Source organism: Cyanistes caeruleus, chromosome 12, assembly GCF_971803275.1.
Source record: "Cyanistes caeruleus chromosome 12, bCyaCae1.hap1.1, whole genome shotgun sequence".
NCBI lineage: Eukaryota > Metazoa > Chordata > Aves > Passeriformes > Paridae > Cyanistes > Cyanistes caeruleus.
In genome coordinates this window covers 11,586,154-11,602,700 of record NC_141712.1, presented here as the reverse complement: position 1 = coordinate 11,602,700, position 16,547 = coordinate 11,586,154, and the positions used below count along the sequence as shown (strand labels likewise).

General features: G+C 55.9%; 1 protein-coding gene and 1 long non-coding RNA gene across 2 annotated transcripts in view; one reads left to right on the top strand and one right to left on the bottom strand.

The window, feature by feature from the left end:
* The window catches only part of LOC111934591 (uncharacterized), a 129,194-nt gene extending 127,909 nt beyond the window's left edge, over nucleotides 1-1,285 (bottom strand). The window contains exons 1-2 of the long non-coding RNA XR_015275243.1: nucleotides 762-1,285; nucleotides 205-251 (exon numbers count right to left, since the gene is read on the bottom strand). This is a non-coding gene — a long non-coding RNA (uncharacterized LOC111934591). The remainder of the gene's footprint in view (nucleotides 1-204; nucleotides 252-761) is intronic.
* A 7,789-nt stretch (nucleotides 1,286-9,074) lies between these two features.
* Nucleotides 9,075-13,096, top strand: IRX3 (iroquois homeobox 3). Its single transcript, XM_086847162.1, has 4 exons — nucleotides 9,075-9,739; nucleotides 10,227-11,343; nucleotides 11,918-11,984; nucleotides 12,724-13,096. The coding sequence occupies exons 1-4, from the start codon at nucleotides 9,518-9,520 to the stop codon at nucleotides 12,776-12,778; spliced, it is 1,461 nt and encodes a 486-aa protein (XP_086703288.1). The 5' UTR covers nucleotides 9,075-9,517; the 3' UTR covers nucleotides 12,779-13,096.
* The last annotated feature ends 3,451 nt before the right edge of the window (nucleotides 13,097-16,547 follow it).

Below are 16,547 nucleotides of genomic sequence, written 5' to 3'. Positions count from 1 at the left end.
CTTTTCAAAATATTTAATTAAATGTGGTGGCAAATAACTTCAGGATTTATTGTTTGATGCTAAGAGCATTACTGATTTTTCTTTTCTAAATTTCCACATGGGGACTGCCTGGTTCCTGGTCAGAGGATTATAAGAGACTAGGGAGTGGAGGAGACAGATTTCCAATATATAATAACTTGTATATATACATGATTATAGACTCACATGGTGCTTTAAATAATCCACTCTGTCGATGACTCATTCCATTAGCCCTGAAATAGAAGGCATGTCTGACTTTAGTAGATGGTTTTGTGTTTACTCCTCGATATAAACGCAGTCGGCCTTTAAAGTTAACTATGTGTCAATTTCCATCCTTTTCCCTATTCCCACGTTTTTCTTTAGGCTCTAGCAGCGTACTCGGCATCGGCGGAGCTGCGGGGAGGGAAGGGGAGCCCAGCACAGTCACGGGAGGGTTTAATGAGCGGGGAGCAGGGGAGAAGCGGGGCGCGGCGGGGCACGCTCGGTGTGCGGGATGCTCGGCACTGCCGGAGCACGGCCCGGCCCGGCCGCTGGGGACTCGCCGCCTCTCCGCGGCCCCAGAACCCGCCCCGCTCCGCTCTGCCCCGCCCCATTCCATCCCCAGCCCCATTCCCATCCTCGTTCCCATCCCCGTTCCCATCCCCGTTCCCATCCCCGTTCCCATCTCGCCCCGCTGCGCCCGCGCTCTCTCTCCACGGCTGCTCCCGGAGCGGTTCCCGCACCTCCTGCTCGCCCTTACTTACTTTTAACAAATCACTACAAGCCCGAGGAGCAATCAATAGCTCTGAACGATCGCATTTGACCTCCTTAAGGAGAGGAAAGAGCAATAACGCCAGCGCCGGCTCCCCTTTTCTCCTGCCCGCGTCCCTGCGGCTGGGGCACCCGTGGCTGTGGTGAGGAGCCCCGAGCCGCGCTCCGGCCCAGCTCGCCCCGCACCTCCCGACGGATCCCGGGGTGTGGCGGGGCCACAGCGGCTCCCTTCCTCCCTTCCCCGCTGTGTGACAGTCTGGGGCTGTCCCGGCGGCGCTGCACATCGGCGGGGATCCCGCAAGGCCAGCGCCACACTGCCGCTCCGCCTGGCCTAAACCCACCCCCAGGCCTGCAACCCCCTCAGGGGGGCTCAGGCCTGCACCGTCCTCAGGAGGGCTCAGGCCTGCACCGTCCTCAGGGGGGCTCAGGCCTGCACCGTCCTCAGGAGGGCTCAGCCCCTCGGCCCGGCAAGCGGGGAGCGCCTGCAGTGCCACACACTCTGTGCCTGCCCACAGCCGGCCCTGCAGCCGAGCTCCCTCCGGCTGGGCTAGGTGGGGAGAGGCTCTCCCCCGCTGCCACACACGCCCGGACCGTCCCGCAGCCACCGCGTTACCCATTCCCAGCCGCACCTCGCACTCTGGGCCCCACTTAGGGCTCATTAGGACACCGCCAGTGCCAGGCGGATGGAAAAATACCCACGGTCGGGGCTGTATTGAGGCATCCCCTGCTCCTGCCAGGCTTGGTCCCCTCCCCGGTGACAGGAGCAGCTCTTTCTGCCTTGAGGAAGTGCTCAGCCGTGGGGTAGAAGCACACACGGCCCTGTCACGCTTATCTTAGTAGGGCTGCACTGAGAGGTGCCTCCTTTCCTTGCAGAGAGAGCATTTCTTTTCATTTTTCTCCCTACATTGGAGGAAATGTCTAAAAAAATGCAGCTTAGAAAAATACTCCAGTACTAGGTGTCCCCAGTTTGTGTCGCACGCCGGCTGCCTGTCCTGTCTTTCCATGTCTGCCCACACGCTCCTTTATCACCTGCGCTCCCAGTTGCCTCCAACTCCCTTCCCCTCTCACCCCCGGTGCTCGCTGCTCTCCCGTGGTACAAACCTCGTGGGTATGGAATGGCGGAGCTGCCTGAGAATCTCCGTGGGCTTCTCTCTCCCACGGCCCCAGCTCCGGTTTGGGGGTTAAACCTGACAGACTTTCCACCCCAATCAAGTTTTAGTCTTTGGTGACTCCCCCCGTGTCCCGCTCCCGATGCCAGCTGAAGGCGACAAAAGCTGCTGGGAATCAAAACATGTCAGCGGCAGAGATGTGGAAACCGGCCATGGAGAGAAGAGCGGATAAAGCGGGCCGTAGGCCGCCGATGCAGGGAGCTCTGGACATGCTCCCACCATCGCCTCAGTCACTTCCCCTCACTTGCTCACGTCCAGGACACTCCACGGAGCCTCCCTGGGCGGCAGAGCCCGGCTCCTGCCCTCCGGGGAGCTTACAACAGCTTATTTCCTTCGCTAAGTGCGAACACCACCTGGTTATCTGCCAACCATAGCGCACTGGGGTGCTGGTAACCTCCCTCAAGTGTTTGGCAGTTTTTATTGCAATGTCGAGATGTGGCCAGGAGTCCAGGGGACCTCGAGGGAAACGGCGCTGTCCCGGTAGGGCCCGGACATCCCGGCCCGGAGGGGCTCTCCCCGAACCCGCTCCCTGCAGTTCCATCCGGCGTTATTGCAGATCCAGCCTCTTCCACCAAACAACAGATGCAGCCTCTAATGCAAATATTGCCATTTCCCTGCTGAATTAGCCTTGTCACTTAGCCCAGAAGCTGGCAGCGTTAAGCCAGCTTGCATTTTAATTTGGCCCTGAAGTTACTTATTTCATTATTGATCAAACATAATGCTGAATCAATGTTCATCTTGTTACCTGGGCCATTTCCATGTAATACAGTGATAGCACTGCCTGGAGTTACTCATTCCCATCCCAAAGTGACTTTACCATAAAATCAATGCTTGTTTGTTACTGATATAAGGCAGCATCCGTGGGATGAAGAGCGAATAAAGCGGTAACGCCACCGCGATCTGAAAGTTTGGACGGAATATGTGAGCGAATAAAGACTTTAATATTTAAATGTATTTTATCGGCATCAAAATCATCCTAGCCAGGCCGATGGGACAGAAAATCTCAGGCTGCAAGATGACGGGCTTTGATACTGTAGGTGTTGCCATTTGTAAACGCTACCTGGGACCTAATGGGGGAATCGTTTCTCTACCCAGAGTATCATTACACAGCAGATGTGGGCTGTAAGCTCTTCCGGGAAGGGACTGTTTTGCAAAAATAGTAATTAATACAATAGTAATTAATGATTGTGTCACAAGATTAGACTCCGCGCAGTGTTATCTTCAGCGCAGCTGCTGCTCCTTTTCTTTGCTTGTGTTTTCCCCTCCAGCTAATAAACTCAGTTACAAATTACACGGAGCCATCCCCGGCTCTCCCATGTGGCGGCCGGAGAGTGCTGGAACACCCCACGCGAGGAATGCCCCGTTTCGCTGCCGCACGGAAAGCCTCCGGAGGTGTCGCTTGAGCTGCATTTTCCACACACGGCCCCTCCAGCCGCCCCTCTCCCCGCTCTACACCGGATGCACCGGCCCGAGCCCGGGGGAAGACACCTCCCGGTGGGCTGGGGACGAGGGAAGGGGGTACCCGCCGGGAAAGGCAGAGATACCCTCCCAGGGCGAGGGGAGCTGTGAGCCCCCGCAGTGCCGGGCGGGACCGGCTCCCGCCGCACCGTGCCCGGGGCTCCTCCGAGGGCGGGCTGGGGACGGACCAGCAGGGAGCAATAATCCGGGGTTAAACCCGCCGGTAAAGCTCGAGAAACCCAGGATACCCTCCGCTCGCGTTTAAAAAAGGCTCCAGCCCCCCAGCTCCTCCGGAGCTGGTTCCGGAGCCGCGGACATGCTCTTAGCAGCGGAGGAAGGTGGGCACGGTCCCGGCCCGGAGGATCAGAACCGAGGCTGCAGACGAGGCAAAGGCGGAGGAGAAGTTCCCCGCAGCTCTGCGCACTTTGCGCTGCGCCGGGACCGGACTCACAGAGCCCCGCTGACACCGGCAAGGCACCGGCCACTCATTCCCATGGGCGACGGAAAATCTAACTGGGCGCATAAAATATATTGGCATAAAATTAGTGAATTGCACTAACAGATTGTAAATCACCTAAACGGTCAAACCACAGATATGAATCACAAATTCCTATAAAGATTAATGTTTCCTAAGATTCACGGCAATTATGCAGTTTTTGGACAAAAGCCTTTTCCCAACCTATCACTCCTGAGCACTGTTTTGTTTTAGTTTTTTTTTTATTGAAGTCTTTCCAGGTTTCGGTGGGGTTTCTAATGAACGATTTACCAAAGGAAAGGTTTTATTAACACCTCTAAAAACTATAAAGTTTAAAGGCAGAGAGAAAGGGAGCAGATCGGAAGTTGGGTAACACAATATACTGACCTACTGGCAACGGTCCGAACGTAAATCAACAAAGCACCACAATGGTGGGGGGGAAGTCAGAGAAATGGAAGGGGGAAAAAACCCACCAAGAGGCCAGCTTTGCCCCGGCGGTAACCAGGCTGTGCTCAGAGCTGCCCCAGCAGCTGCTAATAGCCCCTTACCTTTGCTTACCCCCTTGTGGTACACACCGAAGCCTGAGCTGCTTAAAAGCGGAAGAAGCAGGAGGAGAACACGCCTGTGAGCAGAAAGGGGGCATTATTTCTCGAGGAAATAGGTTGGCAGGAGGTGTACGGGACTTCAGGTCTCTCAGGCACTATTTTTCCCTTCTCGCCTCTGTTCAGAACTAGTTGGAGATAATAGTTGGGGCTTCAGGTACCGGAGTCTGTTCTTATTCAATTTCCCTAAATGGCCTGGAGAGCACTTAAAAGCCCGGAGAGCTTCTGGGCAGCATTTTCTTATTAACTAATTTCACTTCGATCCTATTAAAGTGTATGCTTTCTAACCTTCAAATGAACCTCTCCCTCCCCCTTCTAAAACAAAGCCAATACCTTTTAATGACAGAGTAAAGCTTTTGAAAATGTTGCTAGCTCCTCTCCTGACATTACAGAACGCGTGGCACATTCACAGCCGTGGAGCACCCACTCTTACCGTGGGTGCCGGCCCTCCCCGCACCCACGGCACCCAGAGCACCCTGCTCGACGGCTCCAGCGCCTGGGAAGGGGCGGTCGAGCCAAGGGGAGCTGTGGACAGAGGGCGCTAGAAAATGAGATTGGGCAGATTTGCCTTATTTTTCTTTGGGAAAATCTCAGCAATAATGGGTTTTAAATGGATACATATATTTACCATTTCAAAAGGGTTCTGCTGTTTCCTGGTAAAGCTCACCACAAATGGTAATAATAAAAGACGAAGTATTTTTTCTCACCTTAGGTCATTAGATTTACAGACAAGGTACTAAATCATTTTAGCTCCCCAAACCTTGAAGGAAAGGCACGCACGCACCCGTGTCCCTTTCTCTTCTCCTCCCCCTTCTGAAGAAACATGCAACGGGAACAGAGACAAAACAGTTGCCGAGGCTCGAAGAATGCCTCCCTTTAGTAGTTTACTACTAGTAGTAGTACTACTACAACAAATAATGGTTGAGTTGACGTTGGCTGCAGTGTGTGGATTGTCAGTGGCCTCTTCCCAGTTTTAACATGAAGGGTCATTAATTGTGTTTTCTTTCCAAATCATATGTCACTGCAATTAACAGATTCTGATCAAGAGACTCCTTTCAGATTGATTCCATATGTGATAAGGAATGTGCAGCTTGTTATCTATCTGTCGCCTTGGAATTATGGAAAAGCTTCAAACGTGTAATTTGAAGAGTCTTTTACCCAGCGCTTTGATCTTTCCCTCTATTTTTTAACTCTTGTTTTACTGCCTCCCTTCTCATAATCCCACTTGTTTGTTTCCCCCCCTTTCTCCAGTGGCTGCGTCCCGTCCCTCGTGTGCTGTGGCACGGCGCAGCTCCCACCCTGCCCGCACCCCGGCACCCCGCGGGACTCAGCCTGAACCCTCAGCCCTCCCTGCAGCTCTCCCGCAACTTCCACCGAGCAGCCTTCGGCTCCTCAGACGGGCGCTGCGGCAGAGACAGACACCCCGGGGCCAGGGCCACCTCCGTCCCCGCGGTCCCCCGTGTCCTGGCGGAGAGGGGCGCGGCGGGGCTTGAGCGACAAGAACCGAGAGGAGGGTCTCGGGGGCATCGGGGCGGGTGCGATGCTGCCCACGGAGGGTGTCCGGTTCCGCAGCCCCAGAGCCGGCCGCGGGATCGGGGACGCCCCGCGGCCGCCGGAGGGAGGTTCGGTTTTAGCTCGGCGATGCTGTGAGCCACCGGGAGAGGCGGGAGGAGAGGCCGGGGGGAGGGCGGGCGGGGGTGTGCGTTTCGGGTGATAAATCAAGAGCCGCTCTCCCTGCTCTGACAGGTCCCGGCCAGGAGACACGTGTCTGGCCGGCCGAGGAGCGCTCCGCCGCCGCGGCTCCCCGGGGGCGGCGGCCGTCGGGCCCCGCGCCGCCGCTCCCCTCGCCGTCCTGCAGGACCGGCCGGCTCCAGCCTCTCCTTCTCATCTCCCTTCGGCTCCAGCCAGGCAAAGCGACCCCCGCTCGGCTTCGCTCTTCCCCTGCTATCTCCTCGTCCGTGGGGAACGGGCTTCTCTCCGTTCCCCGCTCGGCTCCCGCGGCCGCCTCCCGCTCGCCTGGCCCTGCCGAGCCGCTCTCCTGGCCCGGCACCGGCAGCTCCCGGGCCCGCGCTCGTCCCGTCCCGCTCCGGCCCCGCTGCCAGAGGCGTGCGGCGCTTCTCGCTGTGGGCAGCGCTCCCGCAGCCCGGGAAGACGTCTCCTTTCCTCTTACTCGTCCCCACCGTTTGCTGTCTTTCTTTCTTTTCCCTCCCTCTCAGCTAAGAACGGCATCCCTGCAGATTTCTCCTCCTGTCCACTCGGTACAGCTATGCTTCCTCTCAGTTTCTTTCCCATTAATAAAACATCCCTCAGCCTCACCCTGACCTGGGTCCATTTACACCCATAAATTTCTCTCCTCCCGTGTCTCCCTCTCGGCTGCCCACCGCCACTTACCCGCGGTAGCCCCCTCCCGGCTCCGGGGACACCCCCGGCCGTCCCCACACCAGCACCGCCCGCCGCTGCCGGCGGCTCCCACGGGGACGAGCTCCTATTGATTGTGCTGTTGATTAAAAATCAGAAAATAATCCCGCCAGCTTTGGCACTCCGCGCCAGACGTGCAGCCACAAAAAGACGGGTCCGGTTTTGTGGGACACGCGTGTACCCCCGCGGCCGCGTAACAGCAGAGCCGCGAGCACGACCGCATCAAAGGGCTACCGAGCGGCAATCCCAAGTGTCACATCCGCCCCTCTTCTCTCCCAAGCAGATATTTTTAAAAGTTGTTGTCTGCACCCAAACTCTCCCCCGACCCCCTCGACATCGCGTCGCCCCAGCAGGCGCTGCCTCTGCAGAAAAGTTTAAAGCACATCAGGACGTGGCGTTAGCCGCCTGTTTTCCTTTTGAGTAAAAACGAAATAAACCTATAACTGAATTTAATATTTTTATCTCCCTTGCTTTGTACTATCAAAAGCACCAACGCTGAATAGAAGAAAATAAATTCCTCCAACCCAGAGTTGTTTTGCACTAGATTAGCAGATAGGAAATGCTATAAAGATGAACTTAATACGATTAGAGATGTTTCCTACAGATTTTCATATATTGATTCAGGGAATTTTAATTCTGGAGCTTGCTTTGCTATAATCCGCATTTATTACAAGCTGATACAGTTTTATTATAGCAAGCTATCAAGGTCGATTCCTTTAACTGCATAATCTGACATGAATTTCATTTTTAAAGAAATGTAGTTATAAAAATCCATACTGTGGGCGCAGTGGTTATATTGTACCTAAATCATATTTTAAAGGCAGTAAATCCAGAGAGTATTTAGGAAGAGAGTGGAATACGGTTAAACGGCTCTCCTTCAGCCGCAACTCCTCAAAAGACCTTTCAAACTTTTTGTTTTATTTAAACACGGAGTATTTTAAAAAGCAGATAACATTGGCAGGTTCAGCTCTCCTCTCCCCACAGGCTGTGTGAACTTTTTAGGTTCCAGCCCAGGCTTTCTCTGCCCGCAGCAGCGGAGCAGGGCGCACCGGCGCTTGCCAAAGACGCGCCGTGATTGAACTGTATTTTAACTACTCTTAAAAGGCTAAATTGCAACTCACGCTGGTTTCAGAGAAGGAAGGGGGGGGGGGGGGGGGGGGCGCAGCAACAACAACATCAATAACAAAATCCAAACCGTAATTTAAAATGTGTGGATCATAAAAAAACCCAAACCCTATTCTGTAATTAAACCGTATCTTGACTCCTTCCCAATGGCTCCTTACAAACCCGTGCCACTGCTCCCTTTGCAAATGTTGCACGTACCAGGTACTTCCTTCTTAGCCTTGTAGTGATTCAGAACAGAGGGAATAAGCAAAATGATCATAAATTTCCTAATTAGAGATTTCGCACCAAGACAAAAAGGTGTTAATGAGTTTAATTCCAGTGCCTGTCATTGTCCCTTTTTTCACACCACTTATTTACTAATGGCCCAGAGGGCTGCTCCCGTCTCTCCTTTGTTAAGATTTTAATTTGCCTTCTTTTCTGCCTTTGATGTAAAATTGTGACCTACAACTCTTTGAAGTCCCTTATTAGGAGGAAAATTAACTTAGCTTTTCCACTGTATCTGCGCACTGTTAGCCCAGACAAAATGTAGAGAACCCCTTAAAGATCCAGTACATTAGGAAAATTTTCGAGGTAGTTCTGGAAATGCAAATTTAAAAAAATCCAATAGACTTTTAAATCTGTATTAGGAGGTGTAATATTCGCAAGGGCCAGAGTGGGGGAAGGGAATAAGGGAATATCTTAATAAAGAAAACAAAATTTATCTGGGCAAGGAAAGCTTGTAAATCTAAAAACCTGAGAAGGGGAACTGGGGGATGGTGTTGGTGTGAGCCTTTATTTTTAAATGTCACAACTTTTCCCTGTCCCTCTCGTGTACTGCTCACAAATGACACCCCGGCTTCCTACGCTCCGGGTGAGGGGGGGCTAAGGGAGAAATTATATCTAAATCTATCTCTATATAATTAGAATACCATGAGGCAGGGTTAAACCTTTGTAAAACACACAACTGATTGGCGATCGCTAAAACGAGATTTGAAAGCAACTCAAATAAAAGATCGCGACGTCAGTAAACAGATTTAGAAAAAAAAGGAAGGGGGGGGGGAGAAGCAGCTAGTGACAAACCCGGCGAGAGCGAGCTCTGGGCATGAGAGAGAGAGAGGGAGGCAGAGGGAGAGAGAGACTTAAAAGAAATAGGAGGGGCTTGTGAGAGACTAGAAATGTCAATCAGAGCCCAGAGTCCCAATAATCTCAGGCAATCTGTTAGGACCTGACCTGGGTCCACTCAGATCAATAGGAAAAGTGAGAGAAGAAAGAAGCGATCGGATCGTTTACTGCGGCGGCCGAGGACAGGAGGGAGCCCGCGGCCTCCGCGCACCCCCGGCTCCCCCCCCATGTCTGCCGGAGTTTGCGGGAGGCGCTGAAAGTGCGGCCGGCCGGCGAGGGCGAGCGACCCGGCTCCCTCCTCCGCTCCCGGCCCTGCTACTTTCTTCCCTTTCTCTCCCTTCTTCCTCTCGTCTCCCCCCCTCCTCTTCCTCCTCCCCCCTCCCCTACCCCGCTCCCCCACCATGTCTTTCCCCCAGCTGGGCTACCAGTACATCAGGCCGCTTTACCCGGCGGAGCGCCCGGGGAGCGGCGGCTCCCGCGGCGGCGCCGAGCTGGCCCCGTCCGGGACCCTCTCCAACGTGCTCTCCTCCATGTACGGCGCGCCCTACGCCGCCGCCGCCGCCGCCCAGGGCTACGGAGCCTTCCTGCCCTACGCCGCAGAGCTGCCCATCTTCCCGCAGCTGGTAAGAGGTCCCCGGGGCTCGCCGCTCGCTCCCCGGGGCGCTCGGTTCGCGCTGGGGATCGGCCCGGGGGGAGCCGGGGAAGGCGCCGGGAGGGCTGTCAGGGGAGAGACGGGCGCTATCGCCGCCCTGCCCCGGAGAGCCGCCGGAGAGGGGCAGGGCTGGAACTGCGGCCCCGCAGCGTCCCCCCGCTCCGCCCGGGGTTTTGACGGTCGCGGGGAGCGGCCCCGGCAGCCGCCGGCCCCGCCGCGCACACGCAAGTGGGGAGCCGGTCCTGCCCCCGAGGCACCCCCGGGCACCGGCGGGGCCCGGCTGCCGGGGCCGCAGCGGGCCCGGGATCGGCGCCGGGGCGCTCCGCGGTGGGGGAGGCAGCGCGGCCCGGCCGCCGCTCCGGTGCCGACGGGCTCCGCTCCCGGTGTCGGCAGCGGGACGGAGGGACCCGGGCCCGGCGCGCCAGCTCAGCCGGGCCGCCCCTTCCCTCTCGCTGCAGGGCGCCCAGTACGAGCTGAAGGAGAGCCCGGGGGTGCAGCACGCCGCCTTCCCCCCCCACCACCCTGCCTTCTACCCCTACGGGCAGTACCAGTTCGGGGACCCGTCGCGGCCCAAGAACGCCACTCGGGAAAGCACCAGCACCCTCAAGGCCTGGCTCAACGAGCACCGGAAAAATCCCTACCCCACCAAGGGCGAGAAGATCATGCTGGCCATCATCACCAAAATGACCCTCACCCAGGTCTCCACCTGGTTCGCCAACGCGAGGCGGCGGCTCAAGAAGGAGAACAAAATGACCTGGGCCCCCCGCAGCAGGACGGACGAGGAGGGCAACTCCTACGGGAGCGACCACGAGGGGGAAGAGGACAAGAGGGAGGACGAGGAGGAGATCGACCTCGAGAACATCGACACCGAGAACATCGAAAGCAACAAGGACGAGCTGGAGGACGATCTACAGGACGCCGACCTCCTGCACTCTGACTCCAAGACGGACTCGGAGGGATCCGAAGGCTTTGAAGACCTGCCCGGCTCCGAGGAGCGCTACGACAAGGCCTCCGAGGGGGAGCCGCACCACCTCCGCCACCACCACCTGCACCACCACCACCACCATCACCACCACCACAAGTGCGAGCTGCCCAACACGGCCGCACCCGTCGGCCCGGAGCCCCTCAAGCCGCCGCTACCGCCGCCGCCGCCGCCCCACCTCTCTCCCCCCTCCTCTGCCTCTTCCTCCGCCGCATCCTCCCCGACGGACGGCGCTTTGGCCGGCGCTTTGCCGAAACCCAAGATCTGGTCTCTGGCCGAGACGGCCACCAGCCCGGACAACCCCCGCAAGTCTCCTGGCGGCGGCTCTCCGCCGGCGGCCGCCCCCCAGCCGCTGCCGCTGCCCACCCCGCCACCCCACAGACTCGTCTCCTCCTGCCCCCTGGGCAAGTTCCCCAACTGGACCAACCGCGCATTCCCGGCCCACCACCACCACCACCACCACCCCCCGCACCCGCTGGCCTTACTGAACACTCCCCACCTGCTGGGGCTGGGGGCCGCCTCCGCCGCCCCCCCCGCCGCCGCCTTCCCGCGGCCCGCGGACCAGGCGCAGAGCGCGGAGCCCGTCGGAGCAGGTGACCGCTGAGGGACGCGGCGGGGACGGGCCGGGCCGCGGCCGCCGCGGGGGCTCGGCGGAGCGGAGCGGAGCGGCGCGGGAGGCCCCGCGGGGCCGTGTTCGTGCGGCGGGGGCCCCGGCCCGGCGCGGTTCTGACGGTGCCCCCGGCCCGGCGCGGTTCTGACGGTGCCCCCGGCCCGGCGCGGTCCGGTCCGGCCCGGTGTGGCGCGGAGCCGCCGTCGGGGTGCAGGTGGCGGCGGGCGGGCGGCCCCGGGGGCGGTGGCGGGGGTCTCCTGGCCGGGGTAGTCTCGATCCCCGAGAATTACCTTCCTCCAACGGAGATCATTTTTGTTGCTGTTGTTGTCGCTTTTGCGGGAAGGACCCGGCGCCAGGTCAGGCTCGCTCCGGGGTCAGTGTGTTTTCTCTGACGGTCACCTCTGCAAGCAGAGCAGTCGTTGTGTCTGTCGTATTTGCGACTCGCTGAGAAATGAGCTTAAATCTCGAGGCTTAATTCAGGGATGGGATGAATAAAACAGGGGCTAAAAAGGAACGCTTTTTTTTTTTTTTTTTTTCCCCCCCCCTTCTCTTTTTAGATCGATCTAGTGCCTTGGAAGTAGAGAAAAAGTTACTAAAGACAGCTTTCCAGCCAGTGCAGAGGCGGTAAGAGATGGCTCCCTCCCTCTCCTCGGGATGTATGGAGGCAGTTGTAAATGGTTAGCTTATTTTCTCCGCTTCTTTAGGTTCCCTTTCCAGGGCGGTTTTTTGTTCTTCCTCTGCGTGCTTGATGAGTTATTCTGTTTATATATTTTCTTTGCTGCTCTCCGTTGTGGCCCCCGGGAGCGATTCCCGCGGGCAGGCCGAGCTGCGCTCGGGAGCGTTCGGGCTGCGAGGCTGCGGAGCCCGGGCGCGGGTCGCCCCCGGCCCGGGAGCGCATCCCTGAGCCTCCCGCAGAACAGATCGCCACCCGCCGCTGTCGCTTTGCTGGGGGGAGAGGCACCGAGGCAGCAGAAAATAGTAAAATAAAATATATATTAAAAAAAAAAATTAATAAAAATAATAATATTAATGATAATGAAAGCGAAACAAAAAACCCATCCAGAGTATGAAAGCTGAAGAGGCTGAGCCTTGCCGTCCCAAATTTGGCGTAGCAGTCATTCAGTTTCAATGAGAAACCAATTACCCTTTTGATTGATTGAAACCACGGGGATCGGGCCCGCCGTGTTTTTGTAGCTAAATACATTTACAAGTCACTCTGAAAACTTTTTATATTTATAAATCTATTAAAATAATAACAACAACAAAACCAGAGCTACCTGCAGTTAGAAATATTGTGCCAGCCCAAGCTCATTAGAAAGCCTATTAAATATTTTTTTTTTTTTGTGTCATTTTTTTTTTCCAGGCCCCAGAACCAACTTGACGCCGCTATGGTTCTATCGGCGCTCTCATCATCATAGTTAATTTTTTATTGTTGTTGTAATGATTGTAAAAAATCTCTGTATAGTTACAACTTGTAAGCATGTCCGTATATTAAAACTCAAAAGGAAAAAAATACCCGCTTCTGTACTATCACCTGGGTTAGCTGAGCTGTGAGATTTTTTTTTCGGAAGTCCAGTGAGAATTACGTGTTCCCCCCTTTTATTTTATTTTTTTTTTGGGTTGTTGTTGTTGTTTGTTTTTGTACATACCGTAAAAATGTACATATGTGTGAACCAAATTGTACAAGAAAGTATATATTTTTGGCTAATAAATAAACTGTTGCCACTTTGACTACACTCTCGCTTCCCCCCTTCTGGGGTTGTTTTGTCCCGGCCCGCTCCCGGTGTGTTTTGCTGTTTTTGCGCGGCCCCGCTCGGGCGGAGCGCGGGCGGCCGGGCCGGGCCGGGCCGGGTCAGCGGCGGGGCCGAGCCGGGCCGCGCTTCCTGCGGCGGCGGCGGCATCGCTGGAGCCGCAGCGCCCCCTGCAGGCGCCGCCGCCGCCCGGTGCGCGGCCCGGTGCGCGGCCCGGCGCACGGCTCGGTGCGCGGCCCGGTGCGCGGCTCGGTGCGCGGCTCGGTGCGCGGCCCGGTGCGCGGCCCGGTGCGCGGCCCGGCGCACGGCTCGGTGCGCGGCCCGGTGCGCGGCTCGGTGCGCGGCTCGGTGCGCGGCCCGGTGCGCGGCTCCGGGGGAGGCCGGCAGATGATCCCTCGCCCCCGCGGAGCGTATTACCGGGTGCCGCTATAAACCCCCGGTGCGCCCCCGCGGAGCGCAGGGCAGCGCGGAGCCGAGGGGCGCTCGATTGAAAGGACCCTTCGGGGGTCGGTGGTGTCGCCGCGGGTCGGCAGCGCAGTTCTGCCGCCCCCTCCCCTCCTGCTTTCGCGCATCCCGGGGGTCAGTTTTAGGGTGCTCGCCGCAGGCTCTCTGTGCCGCCGGGCGGGGAGCTGCCCAAAGCGACGGGGCCGGGGCGTCCCCCCCGCTCCCGGGGCTTGGCATTCGGGCGGGAGGCAGCGGCCGGAACGGGGGCACCGAGCCCCGGAGGGAGCCCCGGAGGGAGCCCCGCTCCGCTCCGCTGTGCGCTCCGCCGGCCCCGGGCCCGACCGCCGCCTCCCGCCGCCGGGAGCTGCCGATTGCGCCCCTGCGCGCCTCGCCCCGGCAGCCGCCGCCTCCAAAACTTGTAACTTCGCTTCCCCGGCAAGGTGCTGGAAATCGGCCCAATCCGGGAAAGATCTCTTCCCGCTCGGAAACCATCCCAAGGGGAGTGTTGGCAGGAGGACGGGGGCTGCTCCCTCCTCCCTTCCCCTTCCGTGCAGCCGCCGATGGCAGTGCTCATCCCCCCCCGGCTGAGGGGCAGCTCGGGCAGGTAGAGCTTGTGAGCCGGCTCCCTCCTGCTTTTGTTTCCAAGCTTTTCATTCTCTACCCCCTACCTGTCCTCTCCTTACAGTCTTGGAAAAGGCATAATTATAGTGGTGGTGATTAAATAGCTGGTGCTTTTCTCGTTTTGGTGACAGACCCCGCAGAGGGGGAGGGTGCTCAGAGCTAGGAAGCAAGAGTTAAAATGAAGTTAAAGTACAAACAGAAGCACATAGCTGACATGCTTCAAGTTTAGACAGTACAAGATATGCAAATGTGCAGGGCTGTGCGGTATTGACATTTTGAGGTCATAGTGATAGGAATGTATTATTTATAGGATTGGGTTGCACTAGACCGATAAACTACATTTTAAATCCTAGGCGTTTGTAAGAGATAAGATTTATATATATGTTTACACTATATGTGTGCATGTATATACACGTTTTTATATAGTGTTTTAGTGTTTCACAATTAATACTCTCCATACCAGGAGAGGACACCCCTTTCGTGGTATGCCCTGCAGCCTCCCTGGCTGCTGTTAGTAATGGCTGGGAGCAAAGGAGGCCAGGGAAGGGACCCACAGAGTTTGTGGCAGTGTTGTGATTGCTGCTTTTTCCCCCCCTGCATCCTCTTCCTTTCCCCATATGTCCTTTCTGGCCACAGCTCACCCTAGAAACAGCATTTGCCTCTTTACAGACCCATACAGCTTCTGTCTTTCTGCCAGGAACTGTTCCCACTCTCGCTCCGACAGGCTCCTGAAATGGGGGAATCTCTGTGGGTGGGGGTAAGAAAACAGATCGTTTCTCATGTAAATTTTATCCAGTCTCTCTGCACTTTGTATCTCTCTTTTTCCTTAGCCAATTCTTGCTGAGGAAAAAAAAAAAAAAAAAAAAAAAAAAGATTAATGGCATCCAAAATGGGAGGGGTGGGGGGAGAGAAAGCTAGAGGCAAATTTCCACATCCCCTTCCTCTGGGCATCCTGGTGGGTTTTCCATAGAAACTTTCACACAGCGGCCAGACAGATGTTTAAAGGGGATGGAAGAAAATAATGCAACCATGATGGGAAAACAATTGCATCCCCAGCTTTCTACCTCCATTAAAGGCTCCTTTGCCTTTGCACAGAGGCCCTCAGCTCCCTGTTCCTGCAGAGCCCTCTCCCTTCACTCTGACCATGGGGATGCTTCTGCAACAGCAGCGTGGAAGCCATGGGAAAGCTGCTCCTTTGGCTTCTGGAAGTGAGAACTTGGTTTCCCTGCAGGGGGAAAGCAGCCTTTGTGCCTGCCTGGCTTCCCTAATGTGGAGAAAATTCCCATTAATTTTGTGAGGAAACATTTTGTTATGCGTGTTTCAACAAAACATTAAAAATCCGACGCATATTTTTTTTGTTTTGTTTTTTTCAGAAATCTCTCTCTCAGTTTGACAGCCTCGCTGGAGCCCCAGCCAGGCCTGCCTGAGACAGCACAGAGGCCTCCCTCTCCCTTCTCCCTCTCTGTTGGCTGCTCTTTTCCTGTCTAATCAATTATCTCCCTAGCTAGTCCTTCTCAAAGGTGAGAGCTCATTATGCATATTCATAAATCACAGCTCCCAGACCTGACACTGATTGATGTAATCATCTCCCGCTCGCTCCCTGTCTGCGCGGGGCCGGCCAGAGGAAGCGTCGGCGAGAAGGAGAAGGAGGAGGAGGAGGAGGAGGAGGAGGAGGCAGTAGAAAGAGACTTCCAACTTGTCAGACCCAGTTCTGGTGGGAGCGGCCGGCCGGGCGTAGCGGGCCGTGTCAGGGTCCCCATTCACCGCAGCCAAAGTGCCCATCACAGCCCGGGATAAGGCAGCAGAAAGCCCTGGGAGCTGGGAAACAGCACTGAGCCACCTCCAGCGCAGAGAGCTGTTATGCAGGCAAATCACAAGAGTAAGGAAAAGATCCAGCACAATTTTCTCCATCAGGCATCAGACATGCATTAAAATACCCTCCCCAGTCATTCACGTTAGCTGATGCACGTGCCGTTGTTTTCCTCAGACAGTTAAAACTGGTTTATTCCCGTAAGAACAGATCTGTGTGGTCTGGATTCTTATCACGAGAATTTAGGTATGTGATATAGCAAATATCTTCAATCCTATATCCTCAGTAGTTATAATGTATCAAAAAAAAATATAAAATATCAAGTATGTAAGTTGCTGTTGAAAGGGTTTGGGAGCAAAAGGGCTCCTCCATCTCAGACGACCAGCTTTCCAGATAGGAATGTGTATCTCAGCTATGACTGGTTTCCCAGTGTGTATTTCAGAATGTCAGTGTTCAAGATGCTGTTCAGATTATGTGGTTTACCTGTATGGTTAATATTTACACTTTTAAAATACCTCTTTTTATCACTTTGATCCGAACTATCAGTGTACTAAAGTAATA